This window comes from Ruditapes philippinarum, unplaced genomic scaffold (assembly GCF_026571515.1).
Source record: "Ruditapes philippinarum isolate M1 unplaced genomic scaffold, ASM2657151v2 ctg2776_1_1_1_1, whole genome shotgun sequence".
NCBI lineage: Eukaryota > Metazoa > Mollusca > Bivalvia > Venerida > Veneridae > Ruditapes > Ruditapes philippinarum.
Window position 1 is genome coordinate 73,735 of NW_026858627.1, and position 23,715 is coordinate 97,449.

At 32.6% G+C, this 23,715-nt stretch overlaps 2 protein-coding genes across 2 annotated transcripts; both read left to right on the forward strand.

Moving 5' to 3' along the window:
- The first annotated feature begins 535 nt into the window (after positions 1 to 535).
- On the forward strand, positions 536 to 7,662 carry LOC132753762 (neuronal acetylcholine receptor subunit alpha-7-like). Its single transcript, XM_060744283.1, has 5 exons — positions 536 to 770; positions 1,952 to 2,109; positions 4,044 to 4,166; positions 4,393 to 4,491; positions 6,403 to 7,662. The coding sequence occupies exons 1-5, from the start codon at positions 608 to 610 to the stop codon at positions 7,117 to 7,119; spliced, it is 1,260 nt and encodes a 419-aa protein (XP_060600266.1). The 5' UTR covers positions 536 to 607; the 3' UTR covers positions 7,120 to 7,662.
- A 4,399-nt stretch (positions 7,663 to 12,061) lies between these two features.
- Positions 12,062 to 22,837, forward strand: LOC132753769 (acetylcholine receptor subunit beta-like 1). The gene is made up of 6 exons (XM_060744292.1): positions 12,062 to 12,306; positions 13,217 to 13,374; positions 17,835 to 17,957; positions 18,184 to 18,282; positions 21,373 to 21,380; positions 21,941 to 22,837. The coding sequence occupies exons 1-6, from the start codon at positions 12,144 to 12,146 to the stop codon at positions 22,719 to 22,721; spliced, it is 1,332 nt and encodes a 443-aa protein (XP_060600275.1). The 5' UTR covers positions 12,062 to 12,143; the 3' UTR covers positions 22,722 to 22,837.
- Positions 22,838 to 23,715: the final 878 nt, after the last annotated feature.

Consider the following 23,715-nt stretch of genomic DNA (forward strand, 5'->3'; position numbering starts at 1 on the left):
CGCAAAATAAACTGTGCATGTTTCGTCCGTAACCGCTTAAAATATTAACCATGTGCTAGTATCAAATAATATGGTCATTTTTGTCTAATGGCTCTATAGTTACGTTTTGTCCAATTTTCCCGTGTACTGTCTAGAAGGAAATAAATATTAATTTAGAGTGCATTGTTGTAGAATAATGCGCTGTTCGAGATCATGCGCAGGAATATAACGAAGGCCGATACAGCGAAAAATGGTGTTAGACTAAAGATGTTCAGTGGCATATACTCTTTATTAATGGGGGAAAATTACGTCAAAATTCCTAAGTCTATCACAAGTTAAATCCGTTATTTTCCATTTAATCATTACCATGTTTATACGACGAACACGTCTGGACAGAAACGTAACTTAAAAGCAAATTATTGAAAATGCTAAAATATGGTTACAATTGTTAACAATCTGTCAAAATAATCTAAAACTTATGCACAGTTTCTTTTAAATTTGAGTAAACATGCATAGTTTTTTGCTCTTGGGTATATGTGGTACGACAGATGCTTCATTGTACAATTATCATCTATTGTGTCAATATTTTTTTCTTTAATTTTTAGTTAGTTCATTATATAAAGATTATATGAAGATGCAGTGGTACATTCTTATACTAGTATTTGGTATTGGGATACAGCATGGTCAATGTCAAGATATATATGATCTCAAGAATCTCAAAGAACAACTATTTGTGACAGATGAATATGATTCGAAACTCAGACCTGTCTACAACCAAACCAGTGCAATAGGTAGGAAAAGTTCAGCAGAGTTCTAGCATGTTCTATTTTATTTTATGTTGATTTTTTGTGCATGTGTTTTAATGTATATACACATCTCGGTAAAAAGGAGATAATTGAGCCGCGTCACGACAAAACCAACATAATGGGTTTGCGACCAGCATGGATCAAGACCAGCCTGCGCATCCGCGCAGTCTGATCAGGATCCATGCTGTTCGCTATCAGTTTCTCTACTTGTTATAGAGTTTGTAAGCGAACAGCATGGATCCTGATCAGACTGCGCGGATGCACAGGCTGGTCTGGATCCATGCTGGTCGCAAACCCATTATGTTGGTTTTGTCGTGACACGGCTCATATTATGTTATTTCATGTTTAAAGTGTTAATATGGGAGTCGGTTCACCATAGTAACGGATAAAATGACTTAAAATTCGATGATAAATTAAGTTATAGTGTTAAACTTTTAAAAATATAATTAAATATGTGACAAAAAATATCTAACATGTGTTTACCGGATGGATAATACTATCCGAACTGCAACGCATGACGGATATTGTTCATCTTCAACGTCTTTATACTCATAATTATCATCATTATTATTTTATTATATACATGTATCTATACGTATATTTCCCTCTTAAAATATTATGTTTGCAGTATTTAATAAACCGAACGGATACAATGTATATTTTATGGAAGATAAATGGAATTTAGATTTAGTATAAGTTAATATTTTAGGCCCTTTTGCAGGTTACCCCATTTATTCTTTCATTTTTTTTATTTTTGATAGTCAGTATTAATTAAATCAAACCTCTTAAGTGCGGCGCGGCTAATTTCTCTAATACCACTGTCAATTATGTACCAATACTCCGCTATCAAATTGGTCGTTCATTATTATTATCATTGCCGTCATTATTATCATCTTCTGTTCTTTTTTTTGCTGAATAATTACAATATTAAAAAATATGCAAACATATTTTATATAAAAAATCTCTGGTGTTGCGTAAAACGAGCAATTTCTGGATAGAAAGTCACACGAAAACAAAGTCACATGCATGGTTTCTAATGTTTACAAATGCATTGAATGGACATAACTTTGTAGTTATATAAATATTTGATATGCATTTTATTTTCAACCAACTGCTTTTAACATTTTCAATGGAAATTATTGATTGTTTTCTATTATAATATTTAGATGTTTGGGTCAACCTGTACTTAGTGTCAATCCATGAGTTAAATGAGGCAACAGAGACGTTGAAGATATCAGCGTATCTGTGGATCATATGGAATGATGAATTTCTGGTATGGAATGCTACCGCTTACGGCGGTATCGAACAATTATATATCCCACAGGTATACACGTCATCATTTATAATATATCAAATATATCACATATGAGCACATAACGAGAGTTGATCGAAATCATAGAGAAATCACTTTCGCTATGAAATGACTTTGTTAATTTTAATTTGATGATAAGTTGATAAGTTAATTTCAATATTCCATAAGGCCACATAGCCCATGAGGATATACAATGCATTATATATGGCAAGACAGTATCATAGCATAAATGTACAAAACAATTTAAACACCGGAGGTTTACAAATAATTAAATGTCTTCCTAATTAGTATGACATCAGATATTCTGATCGGATTTCACTTTGGTATAAATTTAATTTTACAATGAGAAATTTTATCAGATATTTTTAGAACAAGATATCTACGGTTCTTTCCACCGAAATATATCATGTTGTTCCGCATGTTAATTTCGAGGAAAATGTAACATATACCCATGTGAAATTTCACATCGAACAAAATGAAAACCGAAACACTATTCTATAAGAACATTTAGGCTAAATTATAAATGCAGCAATATATTGCATAACAACTCAACCAATTACGTGAAAAGATACAATAAACAAGGTTATATACACCGAATGCATTAGCTCCACATTGACGAGTTTTTGAATAGTCAAGACTTATTGGCATCTTCATTGAAACTGAGGGTCGTGGGTTTAAATCCAAGTAAGGTCAATATTTTTCCTTCTTTGTTGAACTAACTTTGAAATAGACCATTATTTAAGTAGATTTTAAGCTCTCTAACTTGACCATGGTCAATTAAGTGTTTAAAGCAGTGTCTAGGTAGGGTTTCATTTTCAATTTATTTCGAACATTTTGTGTAGAAAGAATAATAAAGATGATCCAATAGACAAGTTAGTTGCTCTTTATTTATAAAACGTATGATAAACTTAAGTTCTGAAAAGTTTTCATAAGTCCAAAACCGTACCGTAAATTTTGGTAAAATTTTGCATAAGTGCGTCTTTTACCGTATACAACTCAGTAACGCCATCTCGCAATGTCCATTATGTGTATGCGAATAAACATCATTTTTCGATTCCATTTAATTACAAGGGAGATTATTATACATAACAACTTTGTTGTCCTCGGAACCCAAGTGTTTAATACGACTATGGCCAAAAAATATCGTTATGTCAGTACTTTGTATTAGAAGCATTTCCTAATATCGCCACTGCAGATAGTTAAAGATATACTATGCTCATCTTTTGGTAAAATTATTTATTTCAGAAATTTATTGAAATCTAGTAAAATCTTCCTGAATATGTCTAATTTGAATGAATGAACGTATGAACTATGTTTGGGAAGCTGCATTCCCTATCATTTGTCAAATTGATTAGGTCTATTGTATCAGTTATAGAAACCGCCAGTTTTTAATGGCACTGTGTGATCATATTATATTGTGATTACCTGGAATGCGTAGAATTTAATACGTAACATATTTTCTATGTGTGTATTCAGAACATGTTTATTTTACATGTCAAAAGAGACGGAATGTTAATTATCAGGGGTTTTTGAATATCAAGTTAGAGCATTTTTTTTCAAATAAAACTCAGCAAATGCAATTGCAACGACCTAGGTTGAACAGATTTACAATATACTCGATTAAAAATTAGACAAAAACAATGGACAACAGTTTATTGTATTTAAATTGGCTATGTCTATTTACTGAAATTTTAATTATTGAGCCGCGTGACGACAAAACCAACATGGTGCGTTTGCGACCAGCATGGAATTAGACCAGTCTGCGCATCTGCGCAGTCTGATCAGGATCCATGCTGTTCGCTATCAGTATCTCTACTTGTTATAGGGTTTGTAAGCGAACAGCATGGAACCTGATCAGACTGCGCGGATGCGCAGGCTGGTCTGGATCCATGCTGGTCGCAAACCCATTATGTTGGTTTTGTCGTGACACTGCTCATATTATCAAGGGGGATGTATGGAAACCGGATGTGGCACTGAGAAACTCAGTCAAACAGTTCAAAGAACTTGGAGTAACGACACTGAATGTGAAGGTCGATATGGATGGCTGGGTCGAATGGTATCCTTTTGAGGTTAGTAACTTGTGTAAAGATGAATTCATAATGATGTATATTTAAGAAGACAACGAAGGGATAATGAAAAAAATTGACACAAGAGATTTAGCAGTATGTTTTATAAACATAACTTTTTAAATGCATAATCTAGGATGAACTTTAATAACTAAACTGTATCAATGTTAGCAGATAGGAAGATCGCTTATTCAACAGCAGTTTTATTATATTATGTGTTTAACTCCAGGTTTTTGAGACATCTTGTTCTGTAGACATCACGTATTTTCCATTTGATACCCAGGAATGCAAGATCATGTTTGTGCCTTGGAGTTATGGTTCCACCGATGTATGTACATTTCAGTTCTTTAGTCTATCAACCTATCTAAATATAAACATATGCTTATATGATACTAGCTTTCTTTAAAAACTGATAATATTAAATCGTGACTTTGCCTCCCTTTTTTATGTCAGTCATTTATTCGAATAAAACCAGATAATATTTAAAGGCATAAAGCGTCATGTAATGCTTGTTCAGTATAAATCAACACGAAAATAATATCCTGAGTAGTCCAAATAATTAGCCGTTTACATTTTATATTTATCATTGTGACATTTTACATTTTATATTATCAAGGCTTTTTTCAACGTCTAAACGGATTGTATTAAAAAGACGTAGCATAAATCAAATTTATATAAGTAAAGAATTTCATGTCAAAGTATGTGTAATCCAACGAAACAAAACAACTTTCATGTCATCACCAAACTATCAGTTTCAAAATCATTTCTATATTGGTTTGGGGACGCTGATTTAAATTTCAATCACTGATGTTTCCATTTATTGTCAACCATATTGAAACCATACATGTTGACTGAATACAATTGGTACACGAAATGTTTTTCCTCCTGTGTTATAACTATACATTTACGCCAAATACAAATATGCAGAGACATAGATAACTATTATCTCTATGTCTATGTCTCTGAAATATGTTAATAAGTTGCATTAGGATTTTAAATTAAAAGAATATTTTTTATTCAGCAATGATAGAACAATGAACAAAATATACGAGTATCATAAATCAAAATAAAACTAATAAATAATCCGTGTAAACTGATTTTACTAATAAAGTGCAACTGTATCACATTTGGATATCCTTGGCCAATATTGCACAGCCAATTTAATTTCAGTTTACTTTAGCATGTTCATGTTTCATTTCTCTTTCATAGGATATTAAATTTCTTTCATATCATTACTAATTAAAATGTTTAAATGCATTAGATCTAAATCGATGTCTGATGTCAAATTGTTTGCTACACGTGTTTGCAGTGATCTGTTAAGACCTAACGTTACATGGAAAATGAAAAATTTAAAATATCATATTAATGAAGGAGAAACATGAAATAGGTAACGTTATAGGTCTTACGTTATTAAGGCTATATTTTAGCTGCTATCTCTTTACACAACTATCTTAAACAAATACTTTTACGCAACTTAAAGATTCTGTAACACAATTTTTTATGGTTTTATATTATAAATATAATGCTCGAATGAAGATGTATCAATAGTGTAAGTTCCAAAAAGCATGATTTATAAAGATATTACGGAATCTTACATTTCATGTAAATAAAGGGAGGTAATTAGAAACTTATTTTAAGTTTAAGTAAAATTTTTCAATAAGAAATGCATATATTTTAATGATTACATATCTTGGTCTTTTAAAATAGTTGCTATCTAACGTTTTAAGTAATGTATAGATTGATTTGTCTCTTATATTTTTGTATTGAAAGGCATTCGTATTTTATTATGTTTTAAACTACAGTTTTATATCATGTTGTACGTATGAAGAGACATTAATAAACTAAAATATATATATATATATATAATATATATATAAATATATATATATATATATATATATATATATATATATATATATATATATATATATATATATATATATATATATATATATATATATATAATGTGCACAAATATTTGTAGAACGTTTTTTTACAAATTCTTCGATGTTTGAAAATTGTTTTATAAGCATAATTGTAATTATACATAATTATATAAGATTTCAGTTAAATGGGGGTAATAACCCCAATTACAACGTAAAAGATCTTTAAAGGACCTTAAATGGATGGTGAAAGGGGATTTATTCATTGTTAGTAAAATTGTTTGAAATTACGTCATTAACTAATTCACTAGATAAGTAAAAAGCTTGCAATTGTATATCTTCTATATATTCTTCAGGTTGCAATGAAAAGTGAAGCGGGTGGCATTGTTTTGCGTGATTACGAGGCAAACTCAGCCTGGGACGTCGTAAACACAGGCTACTATTTTACTACTTCTTCTGGAGATTCCACCGTCGTATTCACCATCAAACTGAGAAGAAAACCACTAAACGTCCTTCTCTCAGTGATATTACCAATAATGATGTTGGCAATTCTAAACTTATTTGTATTTGTGTTACCTTGCGAGTGTGGCGAAAAGGCCAGCTATGCAATAACGGTCTTCTTGGCGTTTGCTGTATTTCTGACAATAGTTTCTGCATCTTTTCCCGAAAATTCTGAAACGGTTGCTATATTCTCCGTTTATCTTATCATCCAGACGCTACAGAGCACGATAATAACTTTGATTGCTTTGGCTCTTACTCGATTTCTTTCGTTTGATAGCCTTGGAAAACCGGTTCCAAATATGTTACAAAAGCTGCTTAAGCTCCTAACCTTACGAAACTGTTGTAAGAAACCCTGCAAAGAGACTAAGGTTGAAAACATCAAGGTTGTTGAGGTTAGAGAAGGGTCAACAGGTAATGACGATGAGGGGCAAGATGACGATGATAAACCTCAGTACAATACATGGAAACAAGCCGTTGATAAGCTGGATTTTGTATTCTTTTTATTCTTTACTTTGGTCCTTGTTATGTCAACTTTAACTCTCTTTGTCATAGCTGTCACAAACAAAAATTAAAGTCTCTAAACACAGATCGATCAACATCGATCGAACACTTGTTATATGTCTGTACCACTTTTTATATGTGATTATTTTATATCTCAGACCACGACATAGACAACAAGACCAAAGTTATGATCAGGAAGCGTCCTGGAATGACCTTTCCTATGAAAACATATATCACCTGTTAACAATATACATTTATAAAAAGTCTCTGCGTGTTCTGTAAAATAAGATAAGAAGAAAAATTCAATTATATGTGTATGGTTTGGATTGAATACATGACCAACTCTGACTGGGTCAATAGTTTATAAGTTTATAATGATCTTTTCTGAAATGTCAAACAACGGTCATCTATCACCCATTCTCAGTGAAAGTCTTGTGTTTTAATTGGTGTCTTGAACGTTTTGCTTGAGTCATTTGATGTATTATACTGAACTTTACTTTCTGTAAAATGTTTAACAAACTTTTACATTGGATGTGAAATCAAAGTCATCGAGGATCTCTTTTTTTCTTTTTCTTTTTGTCAGGTCTGATTATGCATGTCTTGTTGTTGTTGATGTTTTTTGTACATATTGAAAACAATTCTTTTGAATAAAAATGTTTGAATTGTCGTATATCATACACCTTGGAGTATTTACTGAGTATATACTGGATAGTTTAACAACTAAAATGTTTCTTTTTAATTTTCTAAAATTAAGTTCATTTTAATTCAATTTTTATTTACCTTTAACATAATATACAATGTCTATCGCCATTACATATAATATATTATGGTGGCACTAAACAAAAACACGACATAATTTGAACATGAAAAAGACATGATAATACCAATTATTCATACTGTAACAGTACATGGAAAAATGAACTGGTAAATGTACTGTCTTTAAAGAGGGAAAATGCTTTAAAAAGCATATTTAAAACATTCATTGAAACCGACGTGGTTAAGTTCTGTAAGGCAAATTTAGTTATAGGCTCCAATTTACATACAATGTTCAAGAAATGTTTATTTAAGAACATGTCATTTAAGCTACATTGTAATTTCGTTTTCCAATTTGTCTTTCTCTTTAATTAGTGAACAGTTTCATACCGAAACAACAGCAATCAGTTTTCCAATTTGTCTTTCTCTTCAATTAGTGAACAGTTTCATACCGTAACAACAGCAATCAGTTTTGAAAGACAACAAAGCTTGTCATTTAATTCATGTAGCAACATTTTTAAGGCACAAAGCACAGACATAGTTTGACAATGAAAAAAAGTGAGATATTGTTTCATTTCTAATGTAGCCAGTGGACAATGTTTGGAGTTAGTGTGCCCCCAAGTTAGTGGCGGGCATTTAGATTTACCCTTGTCCGTCCTTCCGTCTGTCCGTCCTTCCGTCCGACCGTCCGTTCACTTTTGTGTCGCACGTAACTCAAAAAGTATTTGACCTAGAGTCATGTAACTTTACAGGAATATTGATTCAGCATGTGCAGTTGTGCACCAGGTATTTTCGTCTGGATTTATTTAGTATTTTTAGAGTTAATAACCCTCACTTAGAAAATTTTTGCAATTTTCAACTTGTGTCGCAAGTTACTCAAAAAGGATTTGACATAGTCATTTAACCTTATGGGCAGGTTGCTCAGCATATTTAGATTTGCACCTAGGGTTCCGCTTGTGGATTTATCCAGTATTTGTAAAGTAATTTCCCTTGACTTAGTAAAATGATTGATAGAACAGTGGTGCGGTGGGGGCACCCGTGTCCTATGGACACATTTCTAGTTTTTGCTCAATGTGAAATAATGCAGATTAATGATTTATTTTACAATTGTATGTCGTGTTGCGATGCATTGCTTTGTAAATTATAATTGATGAAGCGTAAGTGTTCATACCGTAATCTTTCAACAGATCACAGCTAAGTTATGTATCGTCACCTTTGTGATACATCCATACAAGACACTTGAACGACTTTAAAACAAAGTTAGAATAATTTCAAAAAGTATAAGTATGGATCAGAACGGCGCCATTCATTCTAATTTAAGAGTGGTTAACATACCTTTGATTTTATAACCTTTCGAACGAATGATGCGATGATAAGAAAGTTGGTACGATGAGCAATAAGTTGCTCTAGATTAAATTGCAGATAATCAGAGATTAATGTCCGGTCATTTAAAGATTAGTTGCGTTAAAAAGTTAATGTCGGTAGTAAAAATAATATGGTATGTACCAGTGTTAAGTGCTAGAACACAATATATCAAGGGTAAGTTCGTCAACATTTCATGTAAAATGTCAAGGCGTTTGCTAATGAAGTTTACACTCGTCATTCTCACAAAGTAAAGTACCAGAAAATGTACGATATAAATATATGTGAAACACAACTTTAGATATGGTCTTTATGTAAAGATTATGGAACCATTTATCCTTTTAAATGATAAGCTTGTTTTGAACCAAAGGATCAAGGTCATAATCTTTAATAAGAAAGGGATTATCCGCATATTAAATGTATTTTGTACGTGAACTTATTAACATGATAAAGGTTGATGTCACCTTTTTACACTTGATATGTGTGATAACTTTCACATATTGACAAAAGTTAATATGGCAACAAAAGTCACGCTTGCATGTGCTTCAGGTTTGAATCAAAGATATCGAAGTTAAAACATTGGTCGGACATCAAAATTGTTCAAGGATTGTAAAGGCCTCTTTTAAGTTTATAAAATGACCTATTTATGAATTTTATTTTAAAACCTTATATTTGAGATCAGATTAGACATTGGTGTATACAAATTGATAGCCTCATGTATGCAACATTTATGTATATTAATTGCTTAAATATGTTAAATATATATTGTTCCTTGATGAAGGCCTCATGGAAGACTGATTTGTTGTTCAAATGTGTTCAAATGAGTTCTTTCGTAAAATAAAGTCTTTATTATTATTATTATTATTATTGTTATTATTATTACATGTATTATTATTATTATTATTATTATTATTATTATTATTATTATTATTATTATTATATAAAGAGAAATCTTAAATGATTGTGGACATAAAACTATCCTTCATGTTTGCAAATAATATATTCAGATATGAATTAAAAATCGTATTTTTGTGCCGTTATTGCCCGATTTGAGTGAAGGGCGTTGGAACGCTTTATATGAGCCGCGTCACGACAAAACCAACATAATGCGTTTGAGACCTGCATGGATCCAGACCAACCTGCGCATCCGTTGCAGTCTAATCAGGATCCATGCTGTTCGCTTACCAACCCTATTACAAGTTGAGAAACTGATAGCGAACAGCATGGATCCTGATCAGGATGCGCAGGCTGATCTGGATCCATGCTGGTCGCAAACGCACTATGCTGGTTTTGTCATGACGCGGCTCATATATTATGTATGACATAAATCAAATAAGTGCAGTAAGGTTATGTATTACTTTAACCTCTGCGTACTCCACTTACCTGTTCCAATTATTAGAAAGATTATATTATTAGAGAGCCTTCTATTTAATATAAAATTTGGCAAATAACCTGTAGCGTTAATCTGCAATGTTTTTCATATATTATTGTATCATGTTCAGCTACAAAAGTATTCTGTTTCAAAGTGTGTTGTGATGAACTAAGGTAAAACAATAAATATCACGATTTATAACAAAGTTGGAATAGCATTTATACTGAAGACAACAGGTTTGTAATAATAGAACTAATGAAAACACATTAAAGATACAAATAAAGTTCTATTGCAAGCTGTAGATTTTTACGGCATTTTTAACAGATATCTTTCATATCATTTCAAAATATTTACGGGCATTTATTTATACATTGATTGACAGAGCACTTAGAAACTCAATTCGTTGCTTTGTAGCGTAATGAATGTTGACATAAACTTAAAATACGCAAGAAAAATACTTATTTTCACGAAATGAAAGGACAATTGAAGCTTCTCAAGAATAAACGGTATCCGTAGTCAGAACTTTTTGGTGACTTGGAACACGTTGCTTTTTCACATACTTACTCTGAATTCATTTAATAACGAGTGCGAATTAATGTTTAGATTATAAACAAAAGCAAAACGACTTAATCCTGACATTTCGACACCGTTTTTGAAGATATGTTATTTTAGATTATTTAGCAGTATCGTTTTCTAGTTATGACTTATAAAACGGCGGATTACATGGAGATGTGTGAAGTTGTCAACTTTTAAGCTGAACTCAAACATTTACAAGCAGAAACACAAAAATAAGTCTGATCAGGATCCATAAAAGGGTTGGTATGCGAATAGCATGGATCCTGATCAGACTACTGCTCAAATGTTTATTAATACATATACAGTGGTATAAGGATTGTACCACTTAATATTTATTGATTAAAGTGCAGAATATTACATCAGTCAGTCTCCGTACATTGCTTACCTTTCGTTGTTTATCAAGTGTTCGTATATTCGAGTCGTTGATTACTTATCATTTATTTCAAATACAGTGTATAAGTATCCTTCTTTTTGGATATTCAACTACTTTACGCTTGTATTTACTGTTTATTTAATATATTTAAGATTGTTATCAATTACACTGGAAATAACGCGAGGAATTTGAGAAACAGGATAATAAAATCGAACGCAAAATAAACTGTGCATGTTTCGTCCATAACCGTTGAAAATATAAACCATGTCCTAGTATCAATCAATAAGTTCATTTTGCCTAATGGCTCTATAATAAGGTGTTGTCCAATTTTCCCGTGTACTGTCTACAAGGAAATATATATTAATTTGGAGTGCATTGTTGTAGAATAATGCGCGGTTCGAGATCATGCGCAGGAATATAACGAAGGCCGATAGACGGAAGATGTTCAGTGGCATATACTCTTTATTAAAGGGGGAAATGACGACGCTATCAGTTTCTCTACTTGTTATAGGGTTTGTAAGCGAACAGCATGGATCCTGATCAGACTGCGTAGGCTGGTCTGGATCCATGCTGGTCGCAAACCCATTATGTTGGTTTTGTCATGACACGGCTCAATTTTGATTCTTTTATTTTTAGTTAGTTCATTATATAAAGATTATATGAAGATGCAGTGGTACATTCTTATACTAGTATTTGGTATTGGGATACAGCATGGTCAATGTCAAGATATATATGATCTCAAGAATCTCAAAGAACAACTTTTCGTAACAGATGGATATGATTCGAAACTCAGACCTGTCTACAACCAAACCAGTGCAATAGGTAGGAAAAGTTCGGCAAAGTTCTAGTGTGTTCTATTTTATTTTATGTTGATTTTTTAATGTATATATACACCTCTCGATAAAAAGGAGATATTACGTTATTTCACGTTATTTCATGTTTAAAGTGCTAATATGGGAGTCAATTAACTATAGTCACAGATTAAATGACTTTAAATTCGATGATAAATCAATTTATAGTGTTAAACTTTTAAAGATATAATTAAATATGTGACAAAAATATCTAACATGTGTTTACCGGATGGATATTTCTATCCGATCTGCAACGCATGACGGATATTATTCATCTTCAACGTCTTTATACTCATAATTATCATCATTATTATTTTATTATATACATGTATCTATACGTATATTTCCCTCGTAAAATATTATGTTTGCAGTATTTAATAAACCGAACGGATACAATGTATATTTTATGGAAGATAAATGGAATTTAGATTTAGTATTAGTTATATTTTAGGCCCTTTTGCAGGTTACCCCATTTATTCTTTTATTTATTTGATTTTTGATAGTCAGTATTAATTAAATCAAACCTCTTAAGTGCGGCGCGGCTAATTTATCTAATATGTACCAATATTCCGCTATCAATTTGGTCGTCATTATCATTATCATTGCCGTCATTATTATCATCTTCTGTTCTTTTTTGGCTTATTTATTCCAATATTAAAATGAATGCAAACATATTGTATAAAGATATTCTCTGGTGTTGCGTAAAACGAGCAATTTCTGGATAGAAAGTCACACGAACGCATGGTTTTTAATATTTACAAATGCATTGAATGGACATAACTTTGTAGTTATATAAATATTTGATATGCATTTTATTTTCAACCAACTGCTTTTAACATTTTCAATGGAAATCTTTTATTGTTTTCTATAATGATATTTAGATGTTTGGGTCCACCTGTACTTAGTGTCAATCCATGAGTTAAATGAGGCAACCGAGACGTTGAAGATATCAGCGTATCTGTGGATCACGTGGTATGATGAATTTTTGGTATGGAATTCTACCGCTTACGGCGGTATCGAACAATTATATATCCCACAGGTATATACATCATCATTAATAATATATCAAATATACATGTATCACATATTAGCATGCAAAGAGAGTTGATCGAAATCATAGAGAAATAACTTTCGCTATGAAATGACTTTGTTCATTTTAATTCGATGATAAGTTGATAAGTTAATTTTTAATATTCCATAAGGCCACATAGCCCATGAGGATATACTATGCATTTTATATGGCAAGACAGTATATAGCATAAATGTACAAAACAATTTAAACAGCGGAGAAGGTTTACAAATAATTAAATGTCTTTCTTATTAGTATATGACATCAGATATTCTTACCGAATTTCACTTGGGCATAAATTTAATTTTACAATGAGTCATTTTATCAGATAATTTTAGAACAAGATATCTACGGTTCTTTCAATCGAAATTATATCATGTTGGTCCGCATGTTAATTTCGAGGAAAATGTTACATTTACCCATGTGAAATTTCACAAACCGAAACTCTATTCTATAAGCATATTTAGGCTAAAGTATCTGATAATGACATGCAATATATAGCATAACAACTCAATCCATTACGTGAAAAGACGCAACAAACAAGGAACAATACACCGAATGCAATAGCTCCACATTGACGAGTTTTTGAAAAGGCCAGTCTTATTCGCATCTGCGTTGAAACTGAGGGTCGTGGGTTTAAATCCAAGTTAGGCTAATATTTTTCCTACTTTGGTGAACTAACTTTGAAAATAGACCCTCATTTAAGTAGATATTGAGCACTCAAACTTGACCATGGTCAAACAAGTGTATAAAACAACATTGTCTAAGCAGGGTTACATTTTCAATATATTAGGAATATTTTGTGTAGAAAGAATAATAAAGATGATCCAATATACAAGTCAATGTTTCTTTATTAATGAAACGTATAATAAACTTAAGTTCTGAAAAGTTTTCATAAATCCAAAACTGTGCGGTAAATTTTGGTCAAATTTTGCATAAGTGCGTCTTTTACAGTGTATAACTCAACAATGCTCTGTAGGAGCACATTTGTCTCGGAGCACATTTGTCTTACGTAAGACCGATGCGGTCGCATTTGTCCCACATAAGACAAATGGGACCTCAAATGTCTATCCCAAAATACTAATTTGTTTAACAAATGTGCTCCGATCAAGTTTTTTAAGGGACAAAAAGCACATTTGTCTTATGTGTTTTTCAGGGACAAAAAAGCACATTTGTCTCATGTCATTGTTTATCAAGTATTTGTCACATACTCCTCCTCGGCAGACATTCTTTTTTTGAATCGAGGTTCGCCGTTTTACCTCAAAGGTTTGCTTATGCTTTCTTTATGAAAACCTACAGTGAACTATTTATTATGATACCTCTAACCTGAAGGCGTACACTGAAGCATACTTAATCCCATTCACGATGGTAAAATGGTGACAGCGCGATGGTACGTTGATGAAAACGCGATGGTGCGATGGTACGAACGTGAAACAACGATTATACGGTGGCGAAACAACGAAGGCTCGATGATGAAAACGTGATGGTACTATGTTGAAAGACGATGTTACGATGGTGAAAATACGATGGTACGATATGATGAAACAGTGATGGCATGATGATAAAAACGCAATTTTATTTTCTCTATCGTGCCATCGCATCATCGTGATTTCAACATCGTGCCATCGTGTTTTAATCATCGTACCATCTCAATTTCACCTTTGTACCATTGTGCATAGCTTTTCAGGGAAACAAAAATATTACTTATGTCCAAACGGAACACCATAATCGGTTGATATTGAATTATACAATATCGTGACTCGTTTCTCGTCTCGCCGAAATCTCGCGTCTCGCTCCGCATCCAGTTCTTCGACGCGAGACAAAAATTGATTACAGGTCATATAATTAATAATCAAGCACCCTCACACCGATCGGAATGATCGGCTTTTATTATGAACAACTATAAAAGGCTCGAGAAGTTGCTGTCGCCCTTTCACAAAATCTGATTTCATTCCATAAAAAGGCGCCGCGCTTCGGCGCGGACGCCAATAACGCTAAGTAGTATTCCCTTTATTGTCTACATAAAAACACTTAAAGGCCCATTATGCCTGAGAAAAGCTTTTATTTTTATTCCTCAAAAGCTTTTATGTTTGGTATACTTTTTTAGCTCCAAAAAGTTACTCATAGGCTAATTAAATTACCTGAAGCATTTTTCATCTGATGCTTTTTTGCAGTTTGTACAGTTGAAGTAATTAAGAGTTTTGTATTGAAGTCAAAGTACTACATTGTTTACATTTTGCTATTTATGACGCATTATTTCACATTTATCGCGAATTTCTTTGGGTTACAAGCATCAAACTTCCTCAGAAATCATTATTTGAATATTAATAAATTCATACTTGTCCTATCTAAAGAAGTAAAAATTTATTTATTTTTGAAATCTCTTGGTACGGGATACTTCGACATTGCGAGATCTCGTGTTACAATATCGTGCCTCGCTTCGTGTCTCATCGGAATGTCGCGTCTCGCCCGATTCTGAGTGGCCCGATATTCCATTATTATAGCATAACCCGGATTATTTTAGGAACTCATGCATGTTGTAAGTGCCTTTTCAATGCTGAATCTGAAAGTCGCAATTCTTGGAAAATGACGACTTTTTATACATTTTTTTCTGATGTTAATGAAAAACGTGTGTAATGGTCTTCTTATTTTCCCCATGGATCGAAAAACCACTTTCCCCTTACCGTTGTAGGTTCCACACATACACGAGGCGTCGAACTATTCATGCGGAGATCCCGCTCAGGGTCCAAATGCGCAATACATATGCGCGTGCACAAGTATAATAGAGCTATCGCGTGCGCATGTAATAGTATCGCGTGGCCACGGAAAAGCTATCGTGTGCACACGTTATAAATAAGAAAATCTTATGTCCCCTTTATGCCACCGTAGATTCTACCTTGTTTTTGCTAAGAATATTTTTAGTGCCATAAATCATCCAAAAAACTTTAAGCATTGAAATAGACGTATCACAATTGATAACGATAAGAAAAGACTTGATACATATGTGTTTAGGTTCTGGATGCTGCAATTGTAGAAATTTTCATCGTGACATACAGAACAGGGATATTCTTTAATTTAATATATGACTCCTATTCAGAGGCAGGAAGTTTTTGACTGACCGGAAGTGACCAAAAACGGTATTATAGATACAGAAAACACAGAACAATGGCTGGTAGCCGGTATACAGATGAACATAATTATAAACTTTTAAGAGCTTTATGGAACAAAGGTGAGACAAATGTGCTTCGAGTGTCCTTTCTATTGTGTGTCGAACACATCTGTCTCACTTTCAATTTGTCGCAAATATGAATGTCTACGAACACATCGGTCACACTTCGTGGGACAAATGTGCTCCGAGACAAATGTGCTCCTACAATGCTCTTTCGCAATGGTCATTATGGGTATACTTTATTACAGTATTGAGTAAGATGTGTGTGAGAATTAGAGTAACTATTTCTTTAATGAGTTAGAGTCAGCCTCATTCTATGTAAATATTGAGGGTGAGGAATAGTTGCGAATAAACATCAATTTACGATTCCATTTAATTACGATGGAGATTTATTATACAAAGCAACTTTGTTGTCCTTGGAACCCAAGTGTTTAATACGACTAGGGCCACAAAATATCGTCATGTCAGTACTTAGTATTAGGAACATATTCCTAATACCGGCACTGCCATACTATGCTCATGTCTGGGTAAACTTATTTTATTTCAGAAATTTATTGAAATGTAGTTAATTCTTCCTGAATATGTCTAATTTGAATAAATGAATGTAAGAACTATGTTTGGGAAGCTGCATTCCCTACTATTTGTCAAATTGATTCGGTCTATTGTATCAGTTATAGAAACCGCCAGTTTTAATGACACTGTGTAATCATATTATATTGTAATTACCTGGAATATGTAGACTCTAAAACATAACATATTTTCTATGTGTGTATTCAGAACATGTTTATTTTACATTTCAAAAGGGACGGAATGTAAATGTCAGGGGTATTTGATATCAAGTTTGAGCATAAAAATATTTTTTCAAATAAAACTCAGCAAATGTAAATGCAACAACCTAGGTTGAACAGATTTACAGTTTACTCGATTTAAAAATTAGACAAAAACAATGGAACAACACTTTATTGTATTTAAATTGGCTATGTCTGTTTACTGAAATTTTAATTATTTAGCCGCGTCATGACAAAACAAACATAGTGCGTTTGCGACCAGCATGGATCTAGACCAGTCTGCGCATCCATGCAGTCTGATCAGGATCCATGCTGTTCGATATCAGTTTCCCTACTTGCTATAGGGTTTGTAAGCGAACAGCATGGATACTGATCAGACTGCGCGAATGCGCAGGCTGGTCTGGATCCATGCTGGTCGCAAACGCATTCTGTTGGTTTTGTCGTTAGGCGGCTCATAATCTATTATTATCTAGGGGGATGTATGGAAACCGGATGTGGCACTGCGAAACTCAGTCAAACAGTTCAAAGAACTTGGAGTAACGTCACTGAATGTGCATGTCGATACGGATGGCTTGGTCCAATGGTATCCTTTTGAGGTTAGTAACTTGTGTAAAGATAAATTGATAATGATGTGTATTTAAGAAGACAACGAAGGGAAAATGAATAATTTGTCACAATAGACTTAGCAGTATGTTCTATAAAGATAACTTTTTAAATGCATAATCTAGGATGAGCTTTAATAACTTAACATGTATCAATGTAAGCAGATGGGTAGATCGCTTATTCAACAGCAGTTTTATCATGTTATATGTTCATCTCCAGGTTTTTGAGACGTCTTGTTCTGTAGACATCACGTATTTTCCATTTGATACCCAGGAATGCATGATCATGTTTGTACCTTGGAGTTATGGTTCCAGCGATGTATGTACATTTCAGTTCTTTAATCTATCAACATATCTCAATATAAACATATGCTTATATTATACTAGCTTTCTTTGAAAATCTGATAATATCAAATTGTGACTTTGCCTCCCTTCTTTATGTCAGTGATTTGTTCAAATATAACCAGATAATATTTAAAGACATAAAGCGTCATGTAATATTTGTTCAGTCTAAATCAACAAAAAATAATATCCTTAGTAGTGCAAATAATTAGTCGTTTACATTTTATATTGATCATTGTGACATTTTACATTTTATATTATCAAGGCTTTTTTCAACGTCTGAACGGATTGTATCAAAAAGACGTAGCATAAATCAAATTTATATAAGTAAAGAATTTCATGTGAAAGTATGTGTAATCCACGAAAAAACTTTCATTTCATCACCAAACTAACAGTTAAAAGTATTTTTATATTGGTTGGAACGCTGATTTAAATTTCCATCACTGATGTTTCCATCTATTGTCAACCATATTGAAACCATACATGTTGACGGAATACAATTGGTAGACGAAATGTTTTTCCTCCTATGTTATAACTATACATTTACAACAAAAACAAATATGTTTATAAGTTGCATTAGGAATTTAGATTAAAAGATTAATTTTTAATCAGCAATGATAGAACAAAGAACAAAATATACGAGTATCATAAATCAAAATAAAACTAGTAAATAATCCGTTTAAACTGATTTTACTAATCAAGTGCAGCCGTATCACATTTGGATATCCTTGGTCAATATTGCACAGCCAATTTAATTTCAGTTTGCTGTAGCGTGTCTATGTTTCATTACTCTTTCATAGGATATTCAATTTCTTTCATATCATTATAATTAAAATGTTTAAATGCATTAGATCTAAATCGATGTCTGATATCAAATTGTTTGCTACACGTGTTTGCAGTGATCTGTTAAGACCTAACGTTACATGGAAATTTTTTTTTTTAAAATATCAGATTAATGAAGAAGAAACATGAAATAGGTAACGTTATAGGTCTTACGTTATTAGGGCTATATCCCTAGCTACTCTCTTTACACAAGTATCTTAAACAAATACTTTTACGCAATAAAAAGATTCTATAACACAATTTTTATGGTTTTATATCATAAATATAATGCTCAAATGAAGATTTATCAATAGTGAAAGTTCCAAAAAGCATTATTTATAAAGATATTACGGAATCTTACATTTCATGTAAATAAAGGGAGGTAATTAGAAATTTATTTTCTATAAAGTCTAAGATTTTTGTATTTTCTGATCGCAAGATCAGTAAATTCAAAGCTAACATGCACGGTCTAACACAAAATTTCCTAACAGACCTAACAACGCAAAGTAGTGCTCACTCAGAACTACTTAAAAACCAGCAATTTAAAAGAAAGAATAATTTTTAATGTAAGCATTTAACGAATTACAGAGCAATATAATTAGTCAATAGAAATATGAGTTTACAATCACAAATTTCGCGGATGAATATCTTTTTTACCCAATGAAAAATGGTCGGCTATTTCCGCAAAGCTTAATCAATGAAAATGCTATTTGTAGCTATGTCGGTTACCAAATACTCCAGAGCGTAGTACACAAATAAATCTGACTGTCAAGTAGTTGAATATATACACGTCCTATTGTTTTTTCGAGAAGATTTTCGCTAAATTATTTTCATCAGTGTTAAACAACAGCTTAATCGTGAACAAATATCTCGAAATTAGAAAAAAAATTACAAACACGAAATGGAAATTCTCAAATTAGAATTACGATGTATTTGTTTTTATTCAACCTACACATGTGTTACACATGCGCGGTCGTTTAGGATGTGTACAAGGAAGGTACAAATCGTAGTCAAGGCAACTTTTTTTTTTGAAATGTCTTTTTTAAGGAAGTAGCCACGATATGCAAGGATAAAGTGTGGCTGTCATAAAAAATGAAAAATGATTTTTTTGATGCAACTCGTCATGCAAAATTCCATAATTATGTATCAATCTCAAACTGTTATAAACGCAATCGCTGCGTAAGATTAATTATAGTATATAAAAATAAATTTATACAGGAAAATACATACAGATAGTCAGTATGATTTAGATTGCAAACATCAGAAAATACCACAGAGGTTGCAGCCCTTTGATTGTATTTTCTGATCGCAAGATCAGTAAATACAAAGCTAATATTCATGGTCTAACACAAAATTTCCTCACAGACCTAACAAAGCAAAGTAGTTCTCACTCAAAACTGCTTAAAAACTTGCAATTTAAAAGAAAGAATAATTTTTAATGTAGGCATTTAACGATTACAGTGCATAAAAAGTTTAGATAAGTCAATAGAAATATGAGGTTACAATCACAAATATCGCGGATTAATATCTTTTTACCCAATGAAAAATGTTCGACTATTTCCGTAAAGCTTAATCAATGAAAATGCATTTTTTTAGCTATGTCGATTACCGAATACTGCAGAGCGTAGTACACAAATAAATCTGACTGTCGAGCAATGGAATATATACACGTCGGACTGTTTTGGCGAGAAGATTTTCGCTAAATTATTTTCATGTTTAACAATAGTTTAGTTTAATAATATTTTATTGCAACTATATAATACATGTAAGATATGAATAACACACAAAGAAACAAAAACAAATGTACATATAAGTATAGTGCAAATGGGTTGGGCTACAAGTTATTACAACATTAGCAACAGCCCTTCCCACAAAGTCAAATTTTATAATACATATATTCCGGATAGTTTCATAAGAATAGTTACACAAGTGGAAGTGAGAAAAAAATCAAAAATCAAAACGCGCACACCGCACGCACGCACACACACACACACACACACACACACACACACACACACACACACACACACACACACACACACACACACACACACACACACGCACGCACGCACGCACGCACGCACACACACACACACACATGTATTTATATATTTCTTATAAATTATCAATTAAAAATGTTTAACAATAGGTTTATATGAACAAAATACCTCGAAATTGACAAGGATTACAAACACTAAATGGAAATTCACAATTTAGAATTATAATGTATTTGTTTTAATTCAAGCTACATAGGTATTACTTCAGTATGGTACAGAGATAGCGCATGAGAGGCCTAAGGTTCAAATCCTAGTCGAGGCAACATTTTTTAAGTGTCTTTTTTAAGGAAGTAGCCACGATATGCAAGGATAAAGTGTGTCTTTCATAAAAAAATGAAATATGATATTTTATGCAACTCTAGGCATGCAAAATTCCATATGTATTAATTTCAAATTGTTATAGAAAAAAATCTAAACGCAGTCGCTGCGTAAGATGAATTATAGTATATAAAAATAAACTTACACAGGAAAGATCAGAATATACCACAGAGCATGCAGCCCTTTGATTCAATAAGAAATGAATGCATATATTATAATGATTACATATAATATTGACAAATATTTACAGTACATATTTTACATATTTTTGATGTTTGAAAATTGTTTTATAAGCATAATTATAATTTTACATAATTATATAAGATTTCAGTTAAGTGTGGTAACAACCCCAATTACAACATAAAAGATCTTTAAGGGACCTTAAATGGCTGGTGAAAGGGGATTTATTCATTATTATTAAAGATTTTTGATATTAAGTCATTCACTAATTCACTTGATAAGTAAAAAGCTTGCAATTGTATATCTTTTATATATCCTTCAGGTTGCAATAAAGAGTGATGCGGATGGCATTGTTTTGCGTGATTACGAGGCAAACTCAGCCTGGGACGTCGTAAACACAGGTTACTATTTTACTTCCGCTTCTGGAGATTCCACCGTCGTATTCACCATCAAACTGAGAAGAAAACCACAAAACGTCCTTCTCTCAGTGATATTACCAATAATGATGTTGGCAATTCTTAACTTATTTGTATTTGTGTTACCTTGCGAGTGTGGCGAAAAGGCCAGCTATGCAATAACGGTCTTCTTGGCGTTTGCTGTATTTCTGACAATAGTTTCTGCATCTTTTCCCGAAAATTCTGAAACGGTTGCTATATTCTCCGTTTATCTTATCATCCAGACGCTACAGAGCACGATAATAACTTTGATTGCCTTGGCTCTTACCCGATTTCTTTCGTTTGATAGCCTAGGAACACCTGTTCCAAATATGTTACAAAAGCTGCTAAAGCTCCTAACCTTGCCAAGCTGTTGTAAGAAACCCTGCAAAGAGACTCAGGTTGAAGACATCAAGGTTGTTGAGGTTAAAGAGGGGCCAACAGGGAATGACGGTGAAGGGCAAGATGACGATGATAAACCTCAGTACAATACATGGAAACAAGCCGTTGATAAGCTGGATTTTGTATTCTTTTTATTCTTTACTTTTGTCCTTGTTATGTCAACTTTAATTCTCTTTGTCATAGCTGCCACACACAAAAATTAAAGACTCTAACACAGATCGATCAACATCGATCGAACACTTGTTATATGTCTGTACCACTTTGTATATGTGATTATTTTATATATTCAGACTACGACATAGACAACAAGACCAAAGTTATGATCAGGAAGATTAGCGTTCTGGAATGACCTTTCCTATGAAAACATATATCACCTGTTAACAATATACATTTATACAAAGTTTCTGCGTGTTCTGTAAAATAAGATAAGAACATTTCAACTATGATTAGTTTATAAGTTAAAGAATATTTTCTGAACTGTCAAACAACGGTCATCTATCACCCATTCTTAGTGAAAGTCTTGAATTGGTGTGTTTGAATTAGTGTCTCGAACGTTTTGCTTCAGTCAATAGATGCATTATACTAAACCTTACTTTCTGTAAAATATTTATTGTCAGAAAGGACACAAACTTTTACATGGGATGTGAAATCAAAGTCATGGAGGATCTCTTTTTTTCTTTTCTTTTTTTGTCAGGTCTGATTATGCATGGCTTGTTTGTTGTTGTTGTTTTTGTACATATTGAAAACAATTCTTTTGAATAAAAATGTTTGAATTTTAGTATATTATACATCTCGAAGTATTACTGAGTATATACAGGATATTTAGTAATAGGCTCCAATTTATATACTATGTTCAAGAAATGTTTATTTTAAGAACATATCATTTAAGCTACATTGTAATTGTTCAGCATTATAGCAAGTAGTACATGCGCCACTAGAGCCCCAAGACTGCACACGTGCGGCAGCACGACTGCACACATTTGCGGCGGCAAGACTGCACACGTGCAGCGGCCATCTTGTTTCCATATATAGTAATATATTTGCATATAAGCGATGCGAGTATCGGTACATGTGCGGCGGTTATTTTATTGACTTTTTTTTTCAATCTCCCATCGATGCACAGGTCCTAGATAAATTATTTATATGGTAAATGTGACATGAAATATACTTTTACCCGTTATTCCACACAAATGACCG